Genomic DNA, 22,579 nt, shown 5'->3' with positions numbered 1-22,579 from the left:
TTCAAAGGGGAAGAGGGCACACCGATGTGGAAGGGGGGGTTGAAGTATGGGGGAAGAGGAATGTTTCAACTGTTGCGTATGAGCAGGTCTACCCCGCTGCAATGTGGACGGCGAAGGGACGGACGAGGGGAGAGAGCGAGGGGATGCAGCCAGGGAAAAGAGGGGGGATGCGAGGGGGAGGGGGCTGTGTCGATAGCGATATGAGAGAATGAGGGGGATGGGTGACTGGGGTCCGTCGAGGATGGTGGAGGTGGTGGGGACGACACCAATAAATCCGCATCCCTTGTCCTCTCGTCTTTCAGTTGGACTCCTGGAAGCTCGACTATCTTGACTCTAGCAAAATGGCAGCCAGATACGTCGTCCTTGCCCTTGCGGCCGTCTGCATCGCTCAGGTATTTATTTTTCCTCCATCTACGGAAAACTTTCCTGCCCTTCCGTGCGCTCTGCATCATCCGAAAAGACAATCCTTCAGTCTGCCCGCACTTCGTGGTAACCTCCCTGGGATTTCTCCCGTGGAACATCCGCAGCGATGAATATTCCTGAGTATAATATTAAAACCTACGTGTGTTTTGGATAAGGTTATTCCTTGCTGGAAATTTGTTTCCTTTCAGTTTCCAAACCTATTTCGAACGTAAAATATCTCATTGGGTAAATCATTCCCTCTACTTAAATCATAGACTCTCTTCTCGCCGCCCCTCATGGCTGATGCCTTATGTTATGCCTTCTGACTCGCCTCTTTCTACGAGATAGCTTAGAAAGATAATACGCGGAAATCTTGGATTTCATTTAACTATAGTTAAAGATCTATTTTAGTCAAGGCCGTAATCTTCGCCCATCGGAATATTTCAGTTGAGCCGGCGTAGAAATTTTGCCGGTAACCTCAAATATTCTTAAAGTAAGACTCTTTAAAGTCGTTAAAAAATCTATGTGTTCTTTACAAGCAAAAATTGATTTCGAAGAGCTTTTACGGGCCTCTGGTAATCAATTAACTCATAGAAAATTAAGGAGAGTGTTAATTAGTGGTCCTCTTGCTTAAAAACATCTTCGGAAGGGAAGAATCAGTGCTTCTTCTTAGGGATCAATCGACGGTTAGACAGCCACCCAGTGAGAGGTCGCTGTGATTTGGACGATAACCCCTCAAGGTCACTCAGTTTATCGGCTCTAGTCTGATAACTCGTCGGTCGACACGACAGTTGCAGTTAACTTTGGACTTATATTCAAATCATGACTTTGACTGGGACTCAACAGTGGATTTTCATAGCCATTCGAACGCATGTGATATAACGGCCGTAGGGAAAATTGATGCAAGAAACATTTAATTTTTCTCTCTCAAGTCTAATTTTCTAAAGCTTAACATTTAAGCATTATCAAGAATCTTAAATGAAAATTACTCCAAATCGTTTTCATTAATCCGATGAATATTTAAAAGTGTCGGAGTGAATATACGAGGTGATGCAGAATTTTCTTTCGTAAATCATCGTATGATATTGCATAAAATTTTTTTATAAATCGAGCGAATGAGAGGCATTTAAATGTATTATTCAGGGGTTAAATACATAAAGTACAAGCACATGGCTGAGAAAAATATTCCTTTACGCAAATGTAGTTGATAGTATTCCATTGAGGAATTTCGCGAAATATTCTCAGTTCTTGGTACCATTACTGGTAGCCATTAAAACTGTCCTCGCACATTTCTCTCTAAAACCTCCTTTGGCATGAAGGCATGGTGAACTTCTATAATTGGTTAAAATTTCAAAGAACCAATACCGTTACTGAAGTCGGTAATGTCACTCCCTGCTTCATTCTAAAATCACGGTTTCAAATCCCGTGTCATTTATGGGTTTTCTTTAAGTGTTGCATATTATGAGCTAAGCAGGCAGCAAATGATAACCTAAACTTTCGGTGAACCTTTTGAAAACTCAGTTTGCGTTAAAATTAAGATGAACATGTCTAACGTTAGGTCAAAACTAACCTAGCACAATTTAGTCAATTCGTTTTTACTCACCAGTAAGATGAATGCCAAATATTGTAATAATGTCTTTTAGGACCCTTATTGTGATTTTAGGTATGCCAGATGCCCTTCTCGTGAAAAAATTGCATCATATTCTGAATAGTCATCTGGGTTCCCTCTTAAACCAGTCAACTGCGTGGTGAGAATTTACTAAAATTTAAGAAGAATATGATATATCTAAAAACTTATCCCGAGGCGCAAGTAGAGAGACAAGGTTATCAAGTAAATCTGACTGAGCACCGTCCTTGCAGTCCTTCTTCCAGATGTTAACATTGTGATTTGAAGTGATTTCTACTTGAATCGCTGCATTTTAATCCTACACCTCGGTGGCCAAATAAATGAATTCACAGGTTTTTTTCTTTCGCGTCCCTCATGCCATAGAAATACATTTGGTTAGTGCTTTAGTAGTGTACATTTCATCAAACTTGATCATTTTCGATAGACAGAGTTTTAGCTGGATTAGCGGCAAAAAGTACTCCATAACTATTGAGTGGACCTCAGTTGTTAGCCCTTGTGAGGTGAGTTAATGCAGGGATTTCATGAAAACTTTCCTTTCGTCCCGCAGGCCAGCGCGGCGACCCACATCCGTAGGTCCGCCGAACCTGAGACCAACCTGATGACAATGATAGAGAACGCCAGGACCCAGCTCGCCCAGGTCGGTGATGACATCTCCAAGTGGATGAACACCCCTTCCTTAGAGGAGATGAAGGCTGTGATGGAGAACAAGACCAAGGAGTTCGAGGAGCGCGCCAAGAACGTCTTGGATGAGGTCAAGAGGCAGATGGAAACCCACGGATCAGAGATGTCGGAGAGGGCCAACGCCGCACTCCAGGAGGCTACCACCCAGATCAACGAGTCCATCAAGAAAATGAAGGAGAGCGCCCCAGAACTCATGACCCAGGCCTCGGAAATGCAGCAGAAGTTCAACGATAACTTCAAGGTAGGAAGAATACGAGATGAAGGAAAAAGTCGGCCACATTGGCCGACACTTGTTCACATGTGCCATCTGCCCTATCATAAATAACAGAGATCACTTATTTTAAATGAAATAAGTAGCTTTGTAATTTCATGTGAACCTTACTAGAGCACGACCTAGGTTTCGATGTTGGACGTCATCATCAGGTGGTGAGGACCAGCGTCGAAACCTAGGTTGGGTTTTAATTAAGTTCTTGTGGAATCATAAAGGTACATCTTTCATTCCAGTATGTTGTGTGTAATCATAAATTTCCTTCTTTCATTCCAATATGTTGTGCAAATTCTATAAAATTACGCCTGAGAAAACAAAAGAAATACCATAAATCATCATAATCATCAAATTTCATATTTTCATATCGTCAATGTTCAGTTTAAATTACTAATTGTTCACAAATTTTCACAAAGTACCATCGCTCGCCAGCTACAGGTTGAACAAGTTTCCTGTCCAAAGTGGAAGATTTCAAACACTCATTTGAGGTCAGCAACCAAGTAGCTGATTGATCCAAGCCAAGCAGAAACTGCTTAGTTCGCACTTGGTGTCCTTGGGTTTGACAATCCTAAGCATTAGTTTGGTATTTAGGTAAATTAAAGCCAGGCCTAGTATCATTTTGCTGCGTCTCTCCCCCCCATGTCTTCATTATTTTTACTTTCTGATCTATCATTGGGTATTTTGAAAGCGTCGTCAAAATTTGATTGTTTTATCGTCCTACGAGTGAATATAAAAGTAAATTAACTTTATAATGCCCTGTCAGATTCGAAAAAAATTAGTTTGCTGCGTTACCAGAACCAAATATCAAGTGAGCAAGTAATTTCCAAGCTTTGTGCTCCGGTGTGTCACTTACAGCATGCGTGGTGTCAGGAGTTTATTGACTTGAAAGATTTGGTAATGATAAAATAGACGTAATAGCACACGAAATAATTCCATCGGTGGAGATACTACCTTGATCAAAAAGTTCCCGGAATAACCACCGTGTGGGGCTCCCATCGTTCCGATTTGAGTTCTGTTTTTTTGTTAAATTGGTACATCTGTTGTTGATATTCCCTTTAAATCTTAGTGTCATAACTTGACATTTGCAAAAGTTACGTAGCCAAGAGTACATCTATCTCTGTGTGTGTTGGCGATTTTTTACAATTGCAGAAATGGATTTAAATTTGCAACAACGAACTTGTATTAAATTTTGCGTAAAAAACGGATTTAGTGGCGCACGGACGTTGGAAATGTTGGAAAAGTGTTTCGGCAACGATTCTCTAAAAAAACGGTCGTTTACCAGTGGCACGAGCGGTTCAGAAGTGGTCGTGAGTCAATCGAAGATGATGAACGCAATGGCAGACCATCGACATCGAAAGTCGGTGAAAATATTGATAAAGTAAAAGAAATGTTGGTCAATAACCGCAAATTAACCATCAGAGAAATAGCGGAGGACTTGAACATTGCCTATGGATCCGCCCAAGACATTGTGGTTAATGATTTGGGTTTCCGTCGTGTAGCAGCAAAGTACCTCAATTTCATGCAAAAAAGAGACCGTGTTGACGTCGCAAAAGACATGATTTGCGAGGCTGAATCCGATCCCACATTCATCAAAAGGATCATTACTGGAGACGAGACGTGGGTTTATGAGTACGACACGCAATCCAGACATCAGGCAAGTGAATGGCGTTCACCAAATGAGCCGAGACCAAAAAAACCACGTCGTTTTCAGTCAAAAAAGAAGGCAATGCTGACGGTTTTCATGGATTACAACGGTGTAGTGCATCATGAATTTTTGCCAGAAGGCCAGACAGTAAACAAAGAGTATTATTTGGGCGTTATGAGACGTTTGCGTGAAGCAATTCGCCGAAAGAGACCAGAAATGTGGGCAGAAAACTCGTGGATTTTGCACCATGATAACGCACCGTCGCACAGTGCTATCATTATTCGTAATTTTTTGACGAAAAATGCAACAAATACCATCCAACAGCCACCGAATTCACCTGATTTGGCTCCCTGTGACTTCTTTCTGTTCAATCGAGTTAAAAAACCATTACGGGGAACGCGTTTTAGCAGCCGAGAGGAAGTAATGGAAAAATCGCAGGAAGCACTGATGGACATACCGAAAACCGAATATAAAAAATGTTTCGAGGATTGGATCAAGCGCTGGCATAAGTGTGTTGCAGTCGATGGGGATTACTTTGAAGGGGACAATATAGATTTAGATGAATAAACTTGTATTTTTAATTTTCTGAATAAATTCCGGGAAATTTTTGATCAAGGTAGTATGCTTATTTTTTATTTCAATAGATGACTACATTTTTCACTAACTCTCTTCTGTGTGGTGGAGTGTCGCAATGTGTTTCGAGTACATTGGGGATTTATTCAATCAAAACATTAGAAAGCATTTCCCTAAGCTGATGGTCAAGTTTTTAATTACGAATAGCGGATTTTTACTCGATTTTGAACTCCTCTAAGTTGAAAACGCTTTGATCGATTTTAACATTGTCTAGATCAACATCAGCACGCAGTGATTTACCCTCTTTTGTGCGATTTCTGTAATTTATTCTTAGCTGTGAATGAAATTCTGAAAACATGAAAGCACTTTTATTGACTTACTAATTCGCATTTTTGCAATCACACTTCAATTAAAAATTAAAATAAATTGGAATAAAAACGAGTTTCGCTTCTCAGTGCCCACTAATAGTATTAATATCATGTATTAGACAATAATTTTTGGCACTGATTACTTTTTTACAATGTCCACTTTTCCTAGGCTACCAGATCAAATTTTTATGGCATGGGAAAAATATATCCCTTATATAAGCCATAACATGTATCTAATTTAGCCACTGTCGGTGTTTAAAAAATTGCACTATTATGATATGATTTTGGAATAATAAATCATAGCAATTTATTCCAATTTTTTAGTTTCTCAAATAAATAATCAATGGACACTTGTTCGCACACGTAGATATAAAATGCGTTATGTTACTCTAAAGCGGATTCTAAGTTTTTGAATGTGTTCTGTCAACCAATGAAACATTCAATTTGCTACAGTACTGTTAGTCTTATCATTCTAATCTTCATTTTTCCTCAAACATTTTAAATTCCCTGCTTAACGTTTAACAGTGTTGCTATTGTCTCTAAGGTTCTTCTTATTCCCTAAGTTTATCTCTTCTTGTGTACTCGTGTTTTTAACGGAATTATGCTATCCATCTTCGCGCTAGGGCTTTTCAATCGGTGATTCTCCCTATCATTTATAATATTTTCTATTCCTCTGCAGCATCGCCTACATCATTAATCCCCAGTTTGTACTTGACTTTAAAATTAAAGAATAACCGTTTTTGTTTAAAAAAAATTAGCATTGAAGTTTTAAAATTTTGCACTATTTTTTCTCAACTTATTATAAAGTAATGGATTGTGTATTCGTCCAAACGGAACAGGCGCGCGTCGTACAGGTCGTGTATATCGCTCCGAATTTCACGCGAAAATTAGGAGTTGATGCTATTCTAAATTCAATCTAAGTCTATTATTCTAAAAGCAATACAGAGAATGGCTGAATGGAAATTTTGGCGATGAAGATTTCCTTGTCCATTCTCGTGTACTTATAAAACACGCTTACACAAACTAGAAGTTTCGACAGGTGATCCATTCAAGAGTGTTTGGCGACGTTCTCACATTAAAATTCGTTAAAGTTACCCCGGGGAAACACGGATGATTTAAGCGTGCATTAATCGTAATTTTTCGTCTCATATTCTGTTCTTGCTGGTCGTCACTTTTTATTTGATGAATGATTTAATTCCAATTTTAATGCAAAGGTGCATTCCATTTCCCCGTCATTTATCGGCTCATAAAAATTGAAACAAATTAGCTTAAAAGTCGAAGACCAAAGCAGTGAAAAAACAGTCAAAGCGGCTAGGGAAATTTGGGAATTGCAAACGGGATTCAATTCCGTGGATATAATTTGTGTGTCACTGGTCCCTCAACCGCTCTCAACTTTTCTTCGTGTAGGCTGGAGTCGAGATACTGATGCAGGAGACCGGCAAGATCGCCAATGCCGCCGGAGAGGACGCCGGAGCTGTCCACACCGAACTCACCAACATCTCCAAGAACGCCATGGAACACACTTTGACTCTCCTCCAGGAGTTCCATAACGAAGTTAGGAATGCAGTCAATCGCGCCACAACCTCTTAAATAAGAAAAGAATAAATAAAAATAATCTCCCGCGGCCTTCTCCTGGTCATGTCATAACCCTAACCCCACTTTTCCCCTTTCCTCCCCTTCAAAACCATTCTCGGAGGGCCAAAGTCTTGTCTCAAGCCTTTGGTTGGTGGATTCCGCTTCGAAACTACCATCTATTGAATCCAAGTGGAACGCTCATTAATGGAACTGGTCTGTGATAAAAATACCAGCCTACCTGTGTAAAATACTAATTATCACGCAATAAACTCCATTTCAAACCAAAAAGTATCCTGTTACCTTATTTACATCTAATTTTTTTTTTGCTTTCCCCTAAAAGCCTATCAATTTGTATTTTAGCTCATTATTAATTGCTTAGAAAATTGTGATGACATTTTTCTTAAAAATGTAGCTAACCGTTGTTTAATATGATGTTTTAGATGAAAAATGACTAATCCGTAATGCTTCTACTAAAAAAAAGACGGTGGGTACTCATGTTTGACAGTAATAAAAAGTTGCACATTGATGAATACTTTTTATGCTTACAGTGTCATAAACTTAAACACTGTCTAAGAGGAATACTTCATGCTTTACCCCTTTCCCTTTTATTGGCATTTTCTCCAGGGATAACCCGAAAACACACATTTAAACAGCTACGGACATGGCCACCACATTCTAATTTCCGAGATTCTGGTTTACATTCTAGATTCTCGTATTATGGAACCATGTCAGTGAATATTTGGTCCAATGATAAAACACCTGATTCAAAATTTGTCGAAAAAAGTAATTAAATTGTAGATTTTGTGTTGTTGCATTCTGTGCAGCAATAATTGATTATTTCCTTTCGTTGAAGTACCTTTAAAGAAAAAGTTCTTAAGCGTTCCTGACCCTTTTAGTGTTTCGTTGTAAATAGTAGACTGACAGCAATACGAATAATTTGCAAAGAATTAATTTCTAATCAAGGTAAACTTTACCTTCCGACTGAAATGTCTCATAAATGTTTCAACTGAGCTTTCAGAATGTGAGAGAAGAGAATCTCCAGCAATTCGCTCCATTATCACATAGAACACCAGGTACTCCTACAGAAGAAGTGGTTAGCTTGAAAAACAAGATACGCAACCATATAGGGTCAAGAGGTCGAGTATACCAAGGGATAGGTGAGGTTACCTCCGATTTCTTTGAATAATAGATCGCCCGGATGCTAGAAGAATGAGAAATCAAGGAATAATTCTTTAAAAAAAACTAAGTGATAAATGGCGAAACAAGAAATGTTTTAAGAACCAAGAAATCTCATAAAAAGAACTTTGCATGAGAAAATTCAACATCAGTAAAATAGGATATTTTTTAAATTATTAAACAGGAAAAAAGAGATGCGTTGATATTTTTAATTCTGAGCATAAACTGGATATTTCACCATAATGATTAAAAAAATTTCACATGAAAAAAATCATAAAATAAAATATGTGCTTCGATATTGTACCAAGTTTTTGAAATAGAGTAAATTAATTTCTGTTCCCATATAAACGCTTCCATACTGAAAGCATTCGATTCCCAATGCTTCCAGCACCAAAACAGAAATTTTGAACTAGAGCAAGGTGGTTCCCTGAAAAGTGGTAATATTACCCCTGACTAAGATCCGTAAATGAAAGGGCATTTAACATTCCAATGAATAGGGTGTCCCAGGTAGTTACAAGAAATGAAGTCAATAATTTTTCACAAAGGCAGTTGGTACAGACGTCGTGAAGGGTGAGTTAGCGTTGCCCGATGATTTTTTAATACAACTCGAGCCATAAAACTTCAGGCAACTCATCCTGTATTTATTCGACTTGTTATCGTTTTCCAACCCATATTTTAAAAGAGAATAAGTTTAAAAATTAAATAGGTACTAGTAGTGGTAATTTAATTTTTAGGCGCCTCGAGGATAGAGGTCACGTTCATCATTAATTAGAGCACTATAAACGTCAAGGGAACTAAAATAAAATATCAGCAAAATTGCTTACACAAAGTTGTAACAAAATTGAATAAGACACAAATATGCATGCTTAAACAACACAGCTAGGACCTATGGAATAAAAAAAATAATAATGTATGAGTAAAGTAATTCATGATCGTTTATAATATTTTTTTTAGACGATCCCATAGGCACTTATAAAAATTCTGAACATTCAAAGAGAATAGCTTCATTTCGTGGCATATGGTACATCATTGCATGTTTTAATAGCCTTTATTTTCATGGGTGCTAACTTCGATGAGCCTTTCAGCTTAGCAAAAATAATTGTCTCAAATATTTTGAATTAATTGCACTCCAACATTTTTTTATATTTTTCATACCAAGGGAAGACTCCATCAAAAGTTACTGTCGCAGGTCTTTGAATTGGTCTAAGACATTTCAATGTTAACAGGCGAATATTGGTAACACATTCATTCCAAATTCATTGCATGGAAAGTAAACTCCCTCTGCAAACACATTCATTGGGTCCCCTTTACTTTACCCAAGACCTCTATCTACCTACCTCCTCCCCCCTCCTTCTCCCCTCTCTCCATTCCACCTATATACTATATACCCCGGGTTTCCTCAATCCGTTTCACTTCAACCTTGTGTTCCAGTGGTTTTCCTCCTTCAGAGCGCTGAAGAAGACCACCTTGTGGTCTAAATATGCGTATCCTGTTTTCACACCATTGTGTTTCCTTAGTTTTTACGTGATGTTTTGCCTTCGTCCTTTATTTTCCATTTCTTTCTTTTTTTTGACCGAAGGGCTTAATTCCCTACCATTTTCGGTTTTGACAACGCCATCAAGTGTTTAGTCTACATCATATTCCCGAGTGATGGTATTGCTTTCCTGTAACACCTAAGCGAGTGAGAGTGGGTGTGTGTGTGTATGCGTATGTATTATTCAACCAAAGTCCCTAGAGTCTGATGTAATTTCTTTACAATCCTATTCGGTCTCTTAACAGTTAACATATTAAGTGGTTATGGCCAGTCCCAGGTGAGGGAAAAACTTCCCCGTAAACTACTTTGGGCTGACCAGTCTGACTGTGTGTGTATTTGTTAGTTCCCGAATACGGTCATTAGTAATAGGATTGATTTCCTTATTAACTTATTCGGGAAATATCCCTTCCCCCTGTGTAAGCGTGAACATCTTAGTAATTTTGAATGTGTCTGATTCCTGGTGAGGGATTATTCCCTCACCAGGAACTTTCCCCGTAAGCCACTTCAAAATCACATTATTACTTTTCTGGTTTCCTTTTACAGTGGTGCAAAAAACCCTTAACGGCTTGAGAAATTATTATTTAATATAGTCAGTCTAAAAAGACACAGCTCAACTTATCCTTTCCACAAAAACATGTGCTGTAATAATATCCCTTTCCAAATAAAAAAGTAGAGAGCACATATTTTTTGGCACCAATTCAGTATAGAAATAAAAATGTCATTCATGCTTTTGAGGCATCGTGGAACGGTTTAGCAGCAGAGAAATTGTTATTAAATATATGAAGTTGTAAAGTTGAGAGCACGGATATGAATGAGTTCCTGTCAAATTTATTGATATGAAATTATGTTTAATTTGCTATGGAATGCAGCTTAGATAATCGCAATATACAAGTTATACAAGAACAGACTGTTAGAAATTTGAAGGAAAGCACATAGAAGATGATTCCCAGATGAGCAAATTTGAAAATGGCGTGCATATTTCATTTTTTGAAATAATTTCACCTTGTCTATGAACCTTTCATTTGTAAGTTTCTCAATATTCTCCGCTTGATAAATTACTCATGATATTGTTCAAGTCAGTTTATATTTTCAAGTTTATTTTGTCATTGATGTTAATTATTAAGTAACGTTCATTTAAATGCATGCCATATTCTCCCAATATTCAGTAGAATTTGCTTCTGGAGGGTATTATAATTTAAAAAAACACTTGGGAACGTCAGCGCATGAAAATATTTTCTAATTCTTTGAAATTCTTGGGTTTCACATGCTTGGGAGGAGTAATGAGAATAGATAGGAGTGAAATTATTTGGAAGGATACAAACTATAATTGGCTTAGGAATAGAAAAGGGTTCAAATGACAAAGCAGACTCTTGCAAATTGTCAAGTATGTAAATAGTAAGGAATGGAAAAAAAGGAAAGATGAATGTGAGCAGAGAAAGGGTTTGGCCAGTAGACTCAACTGCAATCCCTCCACCAAACAATATACCTAGATCTACTTAACACGAACGAACAACAATAAAGCAAGCAAGTGTGTGGAACATGTAAAAATTAAACTCCAAAAACCAGCCGCAACTATCGACTGAAAACGACATTTTGGCATTCAAGTAAAACAGATGAGAAAGATGTTTATTTTCAAGAAAACGGAATCATTTCATCCTACTTTGGCATGAAGTATTCTAAGCTGAATATGGAATCAGTCGAAATAACGATCAAAGTTTTTCTGTGAAGATAAGATAAAAGGAAGCGGACACTCTTTGTCAATGTATATCACCGACATGGCATTGCCTTACAGAATGACATGCCTTGTCAGTAAAAATATTTGATTAAGATTCACATTTACATATTCTTTCTAATACAGATAAACGTAAAAATAATTTAATAATATGATATGTACAATTTTTTTCTTTGCATCCTCAATATTGTTTATCTATTTTTGTTTATGTTTTGCACTTACTACAATGAGGAAGGCGATAAAGAAGCCGAGCTGGAAAAATTGTTTTCATAGTATCAAGAACCCGATAGGCTCGCTGTGTGGCCTAATAAACGATCGGCATAATCATATAATGAATTATGTTTGATAAATTCATTCAATATCAGTACTTCTACAATATTTTTTCAATTAGTACAATTACTTGGGTTCTTGGGGTTCGATTTTGTGATGCATGCGTATCATACGAGGGAAGAAGAAGTAATTGAGTCTCAGTGACGGTGTCTAATTCTCTTATTTTATCGCTTTGGGTGACTCTACCGATATAAATTAGTACTATAATAAGTTGTGTCGAAAGGAAGCTTAGATGTTTTTTTTCTTTCTTTTTAAAGGTATTTTTTCTAAATTTCTTACATACTAAAAATCTTGTCTGCCTCTCTGCCTCGCCATGAATCTCTCCGAGAATCATGAGGCTCCAGACTTAATTCCTCCAGCATGCCCGTCACGTTTACACTCTTCGCGTGGCAATATATAACTGCCGATTGTCGCTTGAATAATTTAATTCTTTAACTAATACTTTCTCTAATGAATGACACATACTTACGGTCCATATCAAGTCAGTAAAACGACCGCATTCATTACAGTGAGAATTAAAGAAACAGTCGGAGGAAATTGGAAGGAAAATAATCCATTATAAAACGACATTAATGAGAATTAACAGACAAGCATGATTGAATATCAAAATTGGAGATCTAAACTTAGAGGTTAAGAAACATTGGTTGTGTTTGAACGTCATTGGATGTATTCAATTGTTCCAGGCTCAACTTTGTGGAAGTCCATGTTCATTTAATGAAGAACAGTGGAAGTATACATTATGTTCTTTATTTAATGTCATTGGATGTGTTTGTTAACCTTTCTCAATAATTTTAAGGACCAGTAATTGATGATATTACAGGATTAATTCTCACCATTGCCAAAAGAGATATGGTTATGTACATTCAACTTTGCTTCCCACAGCTTAAATCACCTTAAACCTCCTCTTCAAAGATCAACAGCAAGATGAATGTTTCCTTACGATTGCGTTAGGTGCTTAGAGTTTTTCATCAGCCGGCCAAACTTCATGTTCTACTTCGAGGTAAATTTTTTCATACATACACGCGCACATGCACATACATACATGCATATTACATTACAATCATAAACACATTAATCAACCCGAAGGTCGGATTGGTCGGTGACGATAGAGTTCACCCCGTACTAAGCCCGACGGCGTGTGAAATTCACACATCAGGGTAGGGGGGCCAGTTCCTTTCCCTGTGCCGATTACGGTTTCCCAGTAAGATCTGGTACCCGAAAAATCGCATAGATTGGGTGGAGCTGCATGGTTCCCAGATAGGCTTGCCCGGGAAGCTAACCCGGGCCCTCCCGGGTCAGTAGTCCAACGCTCTACCCTTGGACTACCGAGAATACATATAAATATATGCACACACATTTCAATATAAACATGGTAATAGGTTTAATCAGGTCCGACGACCAGCCACCATCACCGCCAATGCACATGAGAAAACGGTGTCAAACGGCAACATTGGGAAGCAAAATAAATACTGCAAATTATTGCTAATCGTGAAGGTCGCCCCTTGTTTGATTCCCCGTAGAGTAGACTTGAACTCACGAAGGGGCTCATCCGGAATGGGATGGAGATAAAATGTCATCAATCTCCCGGGAAAATAACGAACATTGTTATGCCTAATACTGCAATCGGCCGGTTAATGCTATCGAAGGAGCACCAACGTTCGTCTTGGCTACTGTGAGGTCACGGATAGGCCGATCCTGACCCCTCGCCGTCACGATGACCCCGGCCAATTCCCCCTCCCCTCCCCCCCTTCGACGTGGGTGACGTCCTTTGTGGACGGCGGCCCGCTTATTATCGCGAAGGAGTCCTTCAAATCCAAGATCGTAAACTTCGGCTTTTCCGGGTAGCTCCTTTTGAAATTTCATGTTGACGGAGTATTGCCTTCATCCAGGGAGAAGGAGGGATAATGGGAGGGAACGTGGGCAGTCGGTGGAAAGGGCAGGATGGGTGGTCGGGCGCCGGGGAGTTTTTAAGTGGGGTTTGGGGAGGAGGCATTTCACGGGAGATGTGTAAGAGAGTGATGTGGGGCGGGAAGGCGGGGAGCGAGGCAGGGGGAGAGGGAGGGGAAGAAGGGATGAGGGAGAGGGTGGTTCGGAGGGGGATGGAAATGCGTGAGAAGAGGTTGAAAATGCATAAATATTGGCTCCCCCTCCAGCTCTCGCCACTTTTTGTCGCCTCCTTCAAACGGGTCTCTTCCTCGCTCTCCAATTCACCCGATTGCCCACGAAATGGCCGCCGCCGCATTCGTCTTCTTGGTCGCCCTGGCCGTGTTTTCTCAGGTGAGTTCTCTCATTTCACTCGCAACGCCAATTAGGCAGCCTCGTCCCTTCAATAGAGATATCGGAAGCAGAAACCGCCGGGAACAACAGGTGTAGTGCCAGTCTTGTTCCAGAAACCCCATAACCTATGTCTTACCTTATCGTTGCTTTAATTCTTATTCATCCAGCAGTATCATAAAAGGAACCATTTCGCAATATACTGCACTTTATTGCAATGTCAAGACATTTTTAAATAAGGAAATTTCCCGAGAGGTTTTGCATGGATGTATTTATACTGAAGTTGTTTATGAGCCCAAACCCGGCATGGTATTAAATGAAGCGTAGAATTTTAAGAATTGATTAGTTTTTCAGCGTGCCAAAGTTTTTCAATTTAATTTCTCTCACTATTATCTTCGGTGAGTTCTAATTTCAAAATACTAACCATCTGAGTGACGTCTTAAAAAATTGGAGTCGGCCGTAAGGGAATGGTCCTCCGCTGACTGTGCCATCGTACAGCATCATTAACATCCAGAGAGGAAGCAAAAGTATGGCTATTGATATTTGATTTATTTTGAAGGATGTATACCGAATAAGTGAGTAACCTATTGCTCATGAAGTCGAACTTAAACGGGACGAAATCTTTCTTCTCTATTGAAAGTCTTGTGCGGGATGTAGTGAACGAAGATATCACTCGATGGAAGAACACAGTCGATTAGAACGAAATGAAAATAATTTGAATTTTGTTCCTGAGTTTTTGAATTTAAATTGTTCGTGGAGATAGTTCGTGGAAAATATGATTTTAAATAACCTACGGTAGCGCGAGTAATCAGAAAACTATTCGAAATTTTGTTGTTAAAAAAATACTTGCAGACTTCCTGAACTCGAAACATTTCGTGATTTCGATGACGGATTAGTGCTTGGTTCAGAATCATTACTATATCTCTTTTCTTGCTATTACTATTCTCTTACTTGCGAATAAAGAGGATAAGGTTTTTTACACTGTATTTCTTTGACACATAGCTTCTCTTAATAATTGCGCATGCATTTCAAATGGAACATAAGGTTTTTAATGAATTCAAGTTAACCGCCATTCTATAAATAAATTATCTATGCCCGATTAAGTGTGCCAAATATAATTCACTGCGTTCGAGTATCGCAGAAAACCTTTAAGATGCTGGTCCATAATGTAGGGGTGAAAAACCAAATAAATATGTGGTCTCACGGATTATACCCTCTTGGATATTGCCAATCAGTTTGAAGAGTCCAACTGAATAATTTATTGCTCTTATTTGAAGTATATAGGTCCTCATAAACTAGATAATTCAGACTGGAAAAGAATTCAGTAATTCTCTACGCACCAGCATAACGTATTTGTTTTCCGATTTTTCTTTTTCATTCCGTCGAATCGGCAAGAGAACGCACTTTTGAAATGAGTCACTTGTCCATTGCTACAGAAAAGGTAGGATCCAGAGTGTATGGAAAGAATAATTCGACCAATTATATGCCATCCATGATTCGAGGTCTCCCAGAATAAGGATTCCAACAACAAGTTCGTAATTTTTGGGCAATGGCAAATCTGTTGATGATTCTTTCTCACTGTGCTCAATGATCTATGGAAAATTGCGTCAAAAGGTATGGAGGGTATATGATGAACTTTTCATAATCATCAATATTGGCCATATGATTTATAAACAGAGTTAGCAGCCATTTCCCAATTTCTTTTCCACTAGCTTAATGGCCATTTGTCTTACTTCTACCAGCATCTCAATTTCACAAATTACTTTTTCGTGTAATTTTGATTTACCACCTGAAGATTTCAAATTCTAACGGATTCGTTAAAGAAAATATTTAATGGGGAAAAGAAATATTTGCAGTAACCTCCAGACGAGATAAGATTTTCCCGCAGAATTTTCAAACTTTCTCCCCCCCTCCCCCCACTTCTCTTCAACGCTGCCGATGTAGCGAGCGATGTCCTTTTGGGAGAAGGGTAGAGCCGGGGAAGAAAGGGAAGTGGGGCAACGGCCTCCTCCCCTTCGATCACGAACGTGTATCATCATCACGTGCCGACATTTGAACCCGTCGCCGATGGGTCACCCGTGGCCGAAAGTAGCCCGCCTCCTCTTCCCCGAGACAGACACTAGCGTCACTTGATAAAACAATTCCGATAACGATGCGACACCAATATCCCGGAAAAATGCTGTCGGTCGTATATTGGGCAAGAAAACGGCCCAAGCGCGAAGGTTATCGCCTGCCGACACTGTGTAAAGGGTTACGGGCTATCGCTCCCTTATCGATAGTTAATTCTCTCGATTTTGCTACATACTGCATGAATGACTTTGACCCTGAAAAAGAAGTGGTCGCGGGGCGGATATTATCCTGTGAATAAACAACCGTCATAGAAACAGGCTTAGTGCACTAAAATTTGCCATGGATGAAACTAAGTATTCATTTATTAGGAGAGGTGACTGACTAACGAGACCATTTGTTTCACTAAGGATAGTTGGGTAATGTCGTTGAGGAATGATCTTCGGGGAGTTGAAGAAGGTAACTCTAGCGTCGGCATTAGGCTACGCTACGTAAACAAAAGGTGGCAAATGAGTAAAACAATTGAACATCTCCCCGGTCGGAGAGATCCTCTAATGTTGCTTCGATGAGAGTGACACTTCAATAAATCCCCTACGGGAATGAGCGATGCTGCCTAGACGTTAAATTATTGCGTCATTCGAGACTCTTGAAATGAAGATGCGATTCAGCGCATTCCAATTAAAGCTGCGTCACTAGTAAAGTTTCTAAGTCAAGTAGTTAAGTCACAAAATCAATCCGTGCGTAATATGAATTCTAAGCTGAGACCTATTAAAAATTTCAAATATATTTTTAGACCCCCGCAATAAAAAAAACATGCGTATTTGGGGCTACAGACAGGTTTTTCTACGTGGAAGTATTCAATGTTTAATCAGTTCTATAAACATGGGAGAAGAGCCTTAAGTACTTGTTATAAAATATAATAATTAGTCATTTACCCTCGGCAATGGCTAAACGCTAAGCTGGCCGAACTAATGTTCCCACAGACGGCCATTCGGATTCCAATGATTCGATGAAATTCCCAGGTAATCCGTTCAAATGCAGAAAGTTATCTGATTTCTGGTTGAACGAATACAAAAAATACTTTCTAGGTCTTTTTAGCGTTTTATAGACTGGCCATTCATGAGTGATTCAGCTTGACGTAGTATGATAACTTTTGCGATATACTTTTGCCTGTTTAGATGGGTGATTTCTGCCTGAAAGTTACCATAAACATGGTAAATACATTTTTCAGGTCAGCCGGTGATTTCCCTTCTCAATCTTCTAATATTACTGTCACCGATAAATTCTTTCGTTGCATCTTCTTAAACGCATGACAGCATTTCATTGAGCCCCGTCAATACCGGAATCGTAAACTTCCTGTTCTCTATCGGCATGTTTTAAAATGGTACTTAGCCTAGAGAGTGAAACAAATACCCTATGAAAATTATTTCTTCGTATTCCTATCCTCCAGCTCTTTCCCTCGTTATAATTTAGCGATAAAAGAAATGATCATGGCATATAATTGAAAAGGGTACGTACCTGTGATTTTCTGTTCAGTAATCATTTGGTCAATGATGTTGACAGGGAGGGTACAGTTTGGATGTGGAGTTTTTTGATACCCTAGATTTGTTTGAAGAGAACTTGACCTAGGAAAGGTGTAGTTGGTGAGTTACTGATAGAGTTAACGTCCGACGAGCCATTGCTCATTGCTATGGGGGGATGTTAGTGCAGATACATTCATATGAAAACAGAGCAGAAAAAGGCATCTGCTAACGACCCCCATGGGACTTAGCAGTATCCTAATGGATAACGCATAAGCCGGCATATACTTAGCGGTTAGCGGGCCGGCGGGCTCTCCATCAGATAGATTTCTTGAAAAAGGCCATTTAATACGATTTCCTGTCTTTAGTGAAATTTATAACGTATTTTTGTGATTTGCGACTTTGCTTACTTTGTGACTTATTGTGTTTTGGTTTTGAATGTGGTTTTGTAAAGTTGGGAAACTTGGCCGTTGAAACCAGTTGACAGGCGAAGAGTCGAGGCTTCTAAGATGTCGGTCTGAAGGGTAAAATGGACTAGGATGCAATGAAACGGAGAAATACAAAGCATTTAGTGACAGAAGATAGCGTTATTGGAAGAAGATTCGAAAGAAGGCAGAAGGATTTATGAAAAGCATTTTAATTAGTGATGGAATTCTAAAGAGTGTAATGCGGGCAGTATGTTAGGAAAGAGAGGTAGGAAGAGGAAAAAAAAGGATAGGAACTTTGAAGGAATGAAGGAAGGTGAAATATATGCAAAATTAAAGAACAGTTTATTGTGGTATTGGGCGTCAGGTTATGTGTGATTAGAGGAACTCAGAAATCAAAGACTGTTTGATCTGTGACATCCAAAATCCTGCTTTAAAAGGGTAGATTACCAAATAAATTGCATTTGCGAAATTAAGTTTATTTCCTCGTTTAATGGTACGAGGTAATATACACGGTGGCACATGCATAAAGAAACGTTACTTCTCTACAGAACAACATTTTATTTACGACATTTTTCGAAACAATGATATCCTCTAATCAGAAGATGATTCTTTGTATTGAAAATAATATGATCTCATGCGTCATAAAACAAATACAAAGCCACAGGATGCTTGACTAAGATAAATAAAAAAGTTAATCGTAAATTTCCTTCATTGTATGTTATTTATTTCAAATGCACCACAGGCTTCCTCAAGTCCCCTTGAACGAGTCATTAGGGACGTCGATGCGACGGCCAATGTGGAAGATTTCGTGAACACCGTGAGGACCCAACTGCAGACGGTGGGTGCCGAGGTGACCAAGGCCATCCGCGGCGAGGAGGGTGCCGTGACAATGGACGACATGAAGGCGGTGGTTGAGGCAAAGACTCAGGAGCTCCAGGAGAAGGCCAGAGCCTTCACGGAGGAGGCCTCGAGGCAGCTGGAGAGCAGGAGGTCTGAGATGTCCGAGGCGACGGCCCATGCTCTGGAACAGGCCGCCCAACAAGTCAACGCCTCCCTTGAGCATGTCCAGGAGCTAGCCCGCAACTCACCATCAGCCGTGGACAGCTTCAACGAGTCCTTCAAGGTAAATCTTCATCTGACCGGTTCCCAATTAAAAAAATCAAAAAATCGCCATGAAGTGTGGCGAATTTGGAGAATCGCCAGTCTTCGAGAAGGATAAATAATTATTTCCCCTTATTAATTTTTGAATTTTCAACCACTGTTATTCAAAATTTCAAGTCACATTGTGATCAGCAATATTGTATTCATCAAGTTTATACTTGATGGGAACATGAACGAAAAACGCTCCCGTTATCTTAAGTGTGTGTTACAGATCTGTCAAACGATCCTGATTTTTAATTTGATCACTATAGTTTCGCATTTTTCCTGTAAAGAAGGTTAAGGAATACTATTTTCATCAGTAGTCGGCATGTCTTCAATACATCTCTAATATCTCGTATTTACTTGACTATTATTAATTTAATATGTATAAGTAATTAATAAAATAGTCTACTTTGTGCTCTTATAAAATTATCATCTCCATTGGTCTATTGATTTTGACTCTCATAATGATTATTGAACTAATACTGAGCTTCCAATATTAAACGGATGCTGCCATGTAATTTTAAGTAACTTGGAGAGTATTGATTCTCATGACGTGAGATTTTTTAAAACCGAAGTTTTTCTTGCACAAGACACTTTTAATGAGACTTCCACGTCCCCTTTCCCTACCGGTATTTCATTGCAATTTGAATATCATCTCAACTCTAAGGTCATCTAACAGATTTCATTTTCCACATATTACGCAAATTAATACAGAAAAAGTCTACAAAAACTGAAAAATTTCAAACTATTCACCCATCTTTACACCAGCTGAAATTTTTATAAGACGATTTTGATTTTTTTCTCTCCAATTAGGTTATCTAAAACTTGTTGAAATAAAAAATGAATCAACTTGAATTTGTAATTAGATTTTTTGCAAAAAATTGCCAAGTAAATTGCCCTTTACATTTTTCTTCGTTATTAGCAATTTCTCATTTACCGTGCATATTTCTAAATTAAAAATTATATTTCATAAATATTCATAGTATTACTATGCACTAAAATTATAGATTAACATATTGACATTTAACATTCTAATTTAAGGCTTCTGAATAGAGTTGTTTCTCTGTAAAAGATAACAATACATTATTATTTCAGATTTAAAGAAGCTTATTACACGATAATTATGGCATGGGTTACTGTTGATTTGGAAATCTTACTGGCATTTGAAATTTGGAACTACGTCCTCTACGCATGAAAATGGCTTTGAGAATTTTTATATCAAACTTGAAGCATATACATTTAAAATGATAACATTTTGCGTAGTCAAGGAAACAATTATCCAATGCCAATGCAAGTTTATTCATTTACGTAACATATTTTTTAATGATTAGAATAATACGTAAAAGTATTATCTTTCAGTACAATAAATACTTTCCAAAATCATCAACATATAAATATTTCATATGCATATTGAGAATTACCCGAAAAATTGACTTGAGATGAATATCGAAGGGTGACTTTCAGCTTGATGTACCAGTTGAATTTTTTTTAAGAATATTGGCAAGAATTATCCATTTATTGTTATCGTATTTTCTCGCATTGCATCAATGTAAGACGCGCAGTGTTGTATTACACATGTAAGCATACATATTCGTAAGTTTTTCAAAAGAATTAATAACCATTGTTCTTTGCTTAAATGCAATTTATTCATGATAATTAACACCGCTGCCAAATTACCCGTCCATCTATAATGGCGAAAGCGATCTTAGCTGTCAGTCGTTTCCCCATAACAGCTACTACTACTCTCAGTGCTCACCACCGGATGGTCCGTCTAGGCTCCCTTCCAGCCTGGCGGGAAGCGACCCAAATAGACCGAGATTCCGATTCTCTCCTACTACTCATGGTACTGTAATAGTTGAAATCTTTCTCTCCATCTCTCTTACTGTGTTTTTTTTCCTTTCAGAAAACCGTTGAGACTCTGGTCGAGGAGAACAGCAAGCTGGCGAGGGCGGCCGGTGATGACGTCGGCGCAGCTCACGACCAACTCGCGACTCTTTCGCGCAACACCCTCAACCAGGCCATGGAATTGATGCGCAATTTCGCGACGCAGATGCAAACTGCCGCCTCCAAAACCTCTTAATCCTAACCATCATCCACCTTCTTCATCCCACCCTCCTCCATCCTCGCATCTGATCGTTAACGAAACGAAATCATCACAAGTACCAACCGCATTTCACTTTCCTTCCAAACAAGCTCACTCGTCTCTGGCATTTCAATCACTCGGAAGGGCCATATCCCGATCTTCTGGAACCCTTCGAAGACCAACTCACGGTTAAATAAAGGAGGAATGAGACGTCGTTGTGAAGGACCGCCCATAATTCCGTGCGGCACGCCGCGCAACACCTTTGTCAGATCATGGTGTATGTGGTAAGCAGTTCCTTGGTCGTGACGCATTAATTCAAAACTTGTAGCTTACGGAGCTTGTTTTGTGCTACTATTTAAAATGTTCATTGTTTTGTTTCATCAACATTCCTGTTCAAAAGTCAACTTGAGCAGTACGTTGTGGTAATAAAATAACATAAAAAATATTGCCTTGTATTTTTTGTTTTTAATCCCTCTTTAATCTTCCAATTCCCTGGTGGTATTTTTGGAAACTTTCCGAGGGCGTAGAATACGGTGGAGTTCGGAAAGAATGTGCTGGAAAACGTCTAGGACATTAATGCAGCAATGAAGTTACTTCATTGACAAAAATATCATAAGATGCTACTCTAATGCGTAACGTTTGGTGCTGGGTGAATTAACTTGCCTCAGAGGGTCTTAACTTTACTTAAAGTCTTGTACTAAAGATAATCGTATCCTTGGAATATATTAAACTAAATTGACACAGAACACCGCAAGTCTCCGTAAGGGCGTAGGGCGGGAGTGTTAGGGTACTACTACAAATAATAATTACAAAAGTATTAATTCTTACATAATTTGAACACATCAGCTCATAAACAATATATACACATGAATATGTTTGCACATATTTTAGCAAAAAGTTACTCTTCAACAATTAATGAAATTTTAGTCTCTCAGTGAAATTACTTCTCACAAATTGTACGACTCTTCAAATGTGTCTTTCCTTTTTCTTCATCCATAACTAATTACATACTAGACGATTTCCACGTGTATGTTTGTGTCATCTGTGCTGGTGTATATTATTATTAAACCCTTTTTTTATCTGAAGCCTATAGTGGTTTCTCTATTTCCTAATAAATGGGACCCTATCTACGAGACAATTTAGCACTTCTATAAGA

The 22,579-nt window shown here is 38.7% G+C and overlaps 2 protein-coding genes across 2 annotated transcripts; both read left to right on the top strand.

Moving 5' to 3' along the window:
• Positions 1–258: 258 nt before the first annotated feature.
• Positions 259–7,424, top strand: LOC139693457 (apolipophorin-3-like). Its single transcript, XM_071591617.1, has 3 exons — positions 259–392; positions 2,577–2,951; positions 6,969–7,424. The coding sequence occupies exons 1-3, from the start codon at positions 342–344 to the stop codon at positions 7,149–7,151; spliced, it is 609 nt and encodes a 202-aa protein (XP_071447718.1). The 5' UTR covers positions 259–341; the 3' UTR covers positions 7,152–7,424.
• A 6,629-nt stretch (positions 7,425–14,053) lies between these two features.
• Positions 14,054–21,868, top strand: LOC139693887 (apolipophorin-3-like). The gene is made up of 3 exons (XM_071592205.1): positions 14,054–14,185; positions 18,940–19,320; positions 21,244–21,868. The coding sequence occupies exons 1-3, from the start codon at positions 14,135–14,137 to the stop codon at positions 21,418–21,420; spliced, it is 609 nt and encodes a 202-aa protein (XP_071448306.1). The 5' UTR covers positions 14,054–14,134; the 3' UTR covers positions 21,421–21,868.
• The last annotated feature ends 711 nt before the right edge of the window (positions 21,869–22,579 follow it).

The sequence above is a fragment of the Hetaerina americana genome, unplaced genomic scaffold (assembly GCF_022747635.1).
Source record: "Hetaerina americana unplaced genomic scaffold, ioHetAmer1.1.p SCAF_5, whole genome shotgun sequence".
Lineage (NCBI taxonomy): Eukaryota > Metazoa > Arthropoda > Insecta > Odonata > Calopterygidae > Hetaerina > Hetaerina americana.
Note: the sequence above shows the minus strand (reverse complement) of the source record. Positions and strands in the feature narration are given on the sequence as shown.

Excerpts from the sequence above, each read along its gene's own strand:
- LOC139693887 (XM_071592205.1), top strand. The coding sequence starts at position 14,135 with ATGGCCGCCGCCGCATTCGTCTTCTTGGTCGCCCTGGCCGTGTTTTCT. Across the intron at positions 14,186-18,939 it reads CCCTGGCCGTGTTTTCTCAG|GCTTCCTCAAGTCCCCTTGA; the intron begins GTGAGTTCTCTC and ends AATGCACCACAG. Across the intron at positions 19,321-21,243 it reads GCTTCAACGAGTCCTTCAAG|AAAACCGTTGAGACTCTGGT; the intron begins GTAAATCTTCAT and ends TTTTCCTTTCAG.
- LOC139693457 (XM_071591617.1), top strand. The coding sequence starts at position 342 with ATGGCAGCCAGATACGTCGTCCTTGCCCTTGCGGCCGTCTGCATCGCT. Across the intron at positions 393-2,576 it reads CGGCCGTCTGCATCGCTCAG|GCCAGCGCGGCGACCCACAT; the intron begins GTATTTATTTTT and ends TTCGTCCCGCAG. Across the intron at positions 2,952-6,968 it reads AGTTCAACGATAACTTCAAG|GCTGGAGTCGAGATACTGAT; the intron begins GTAGGAAGAATA and ends TTCTTCGTGTAG.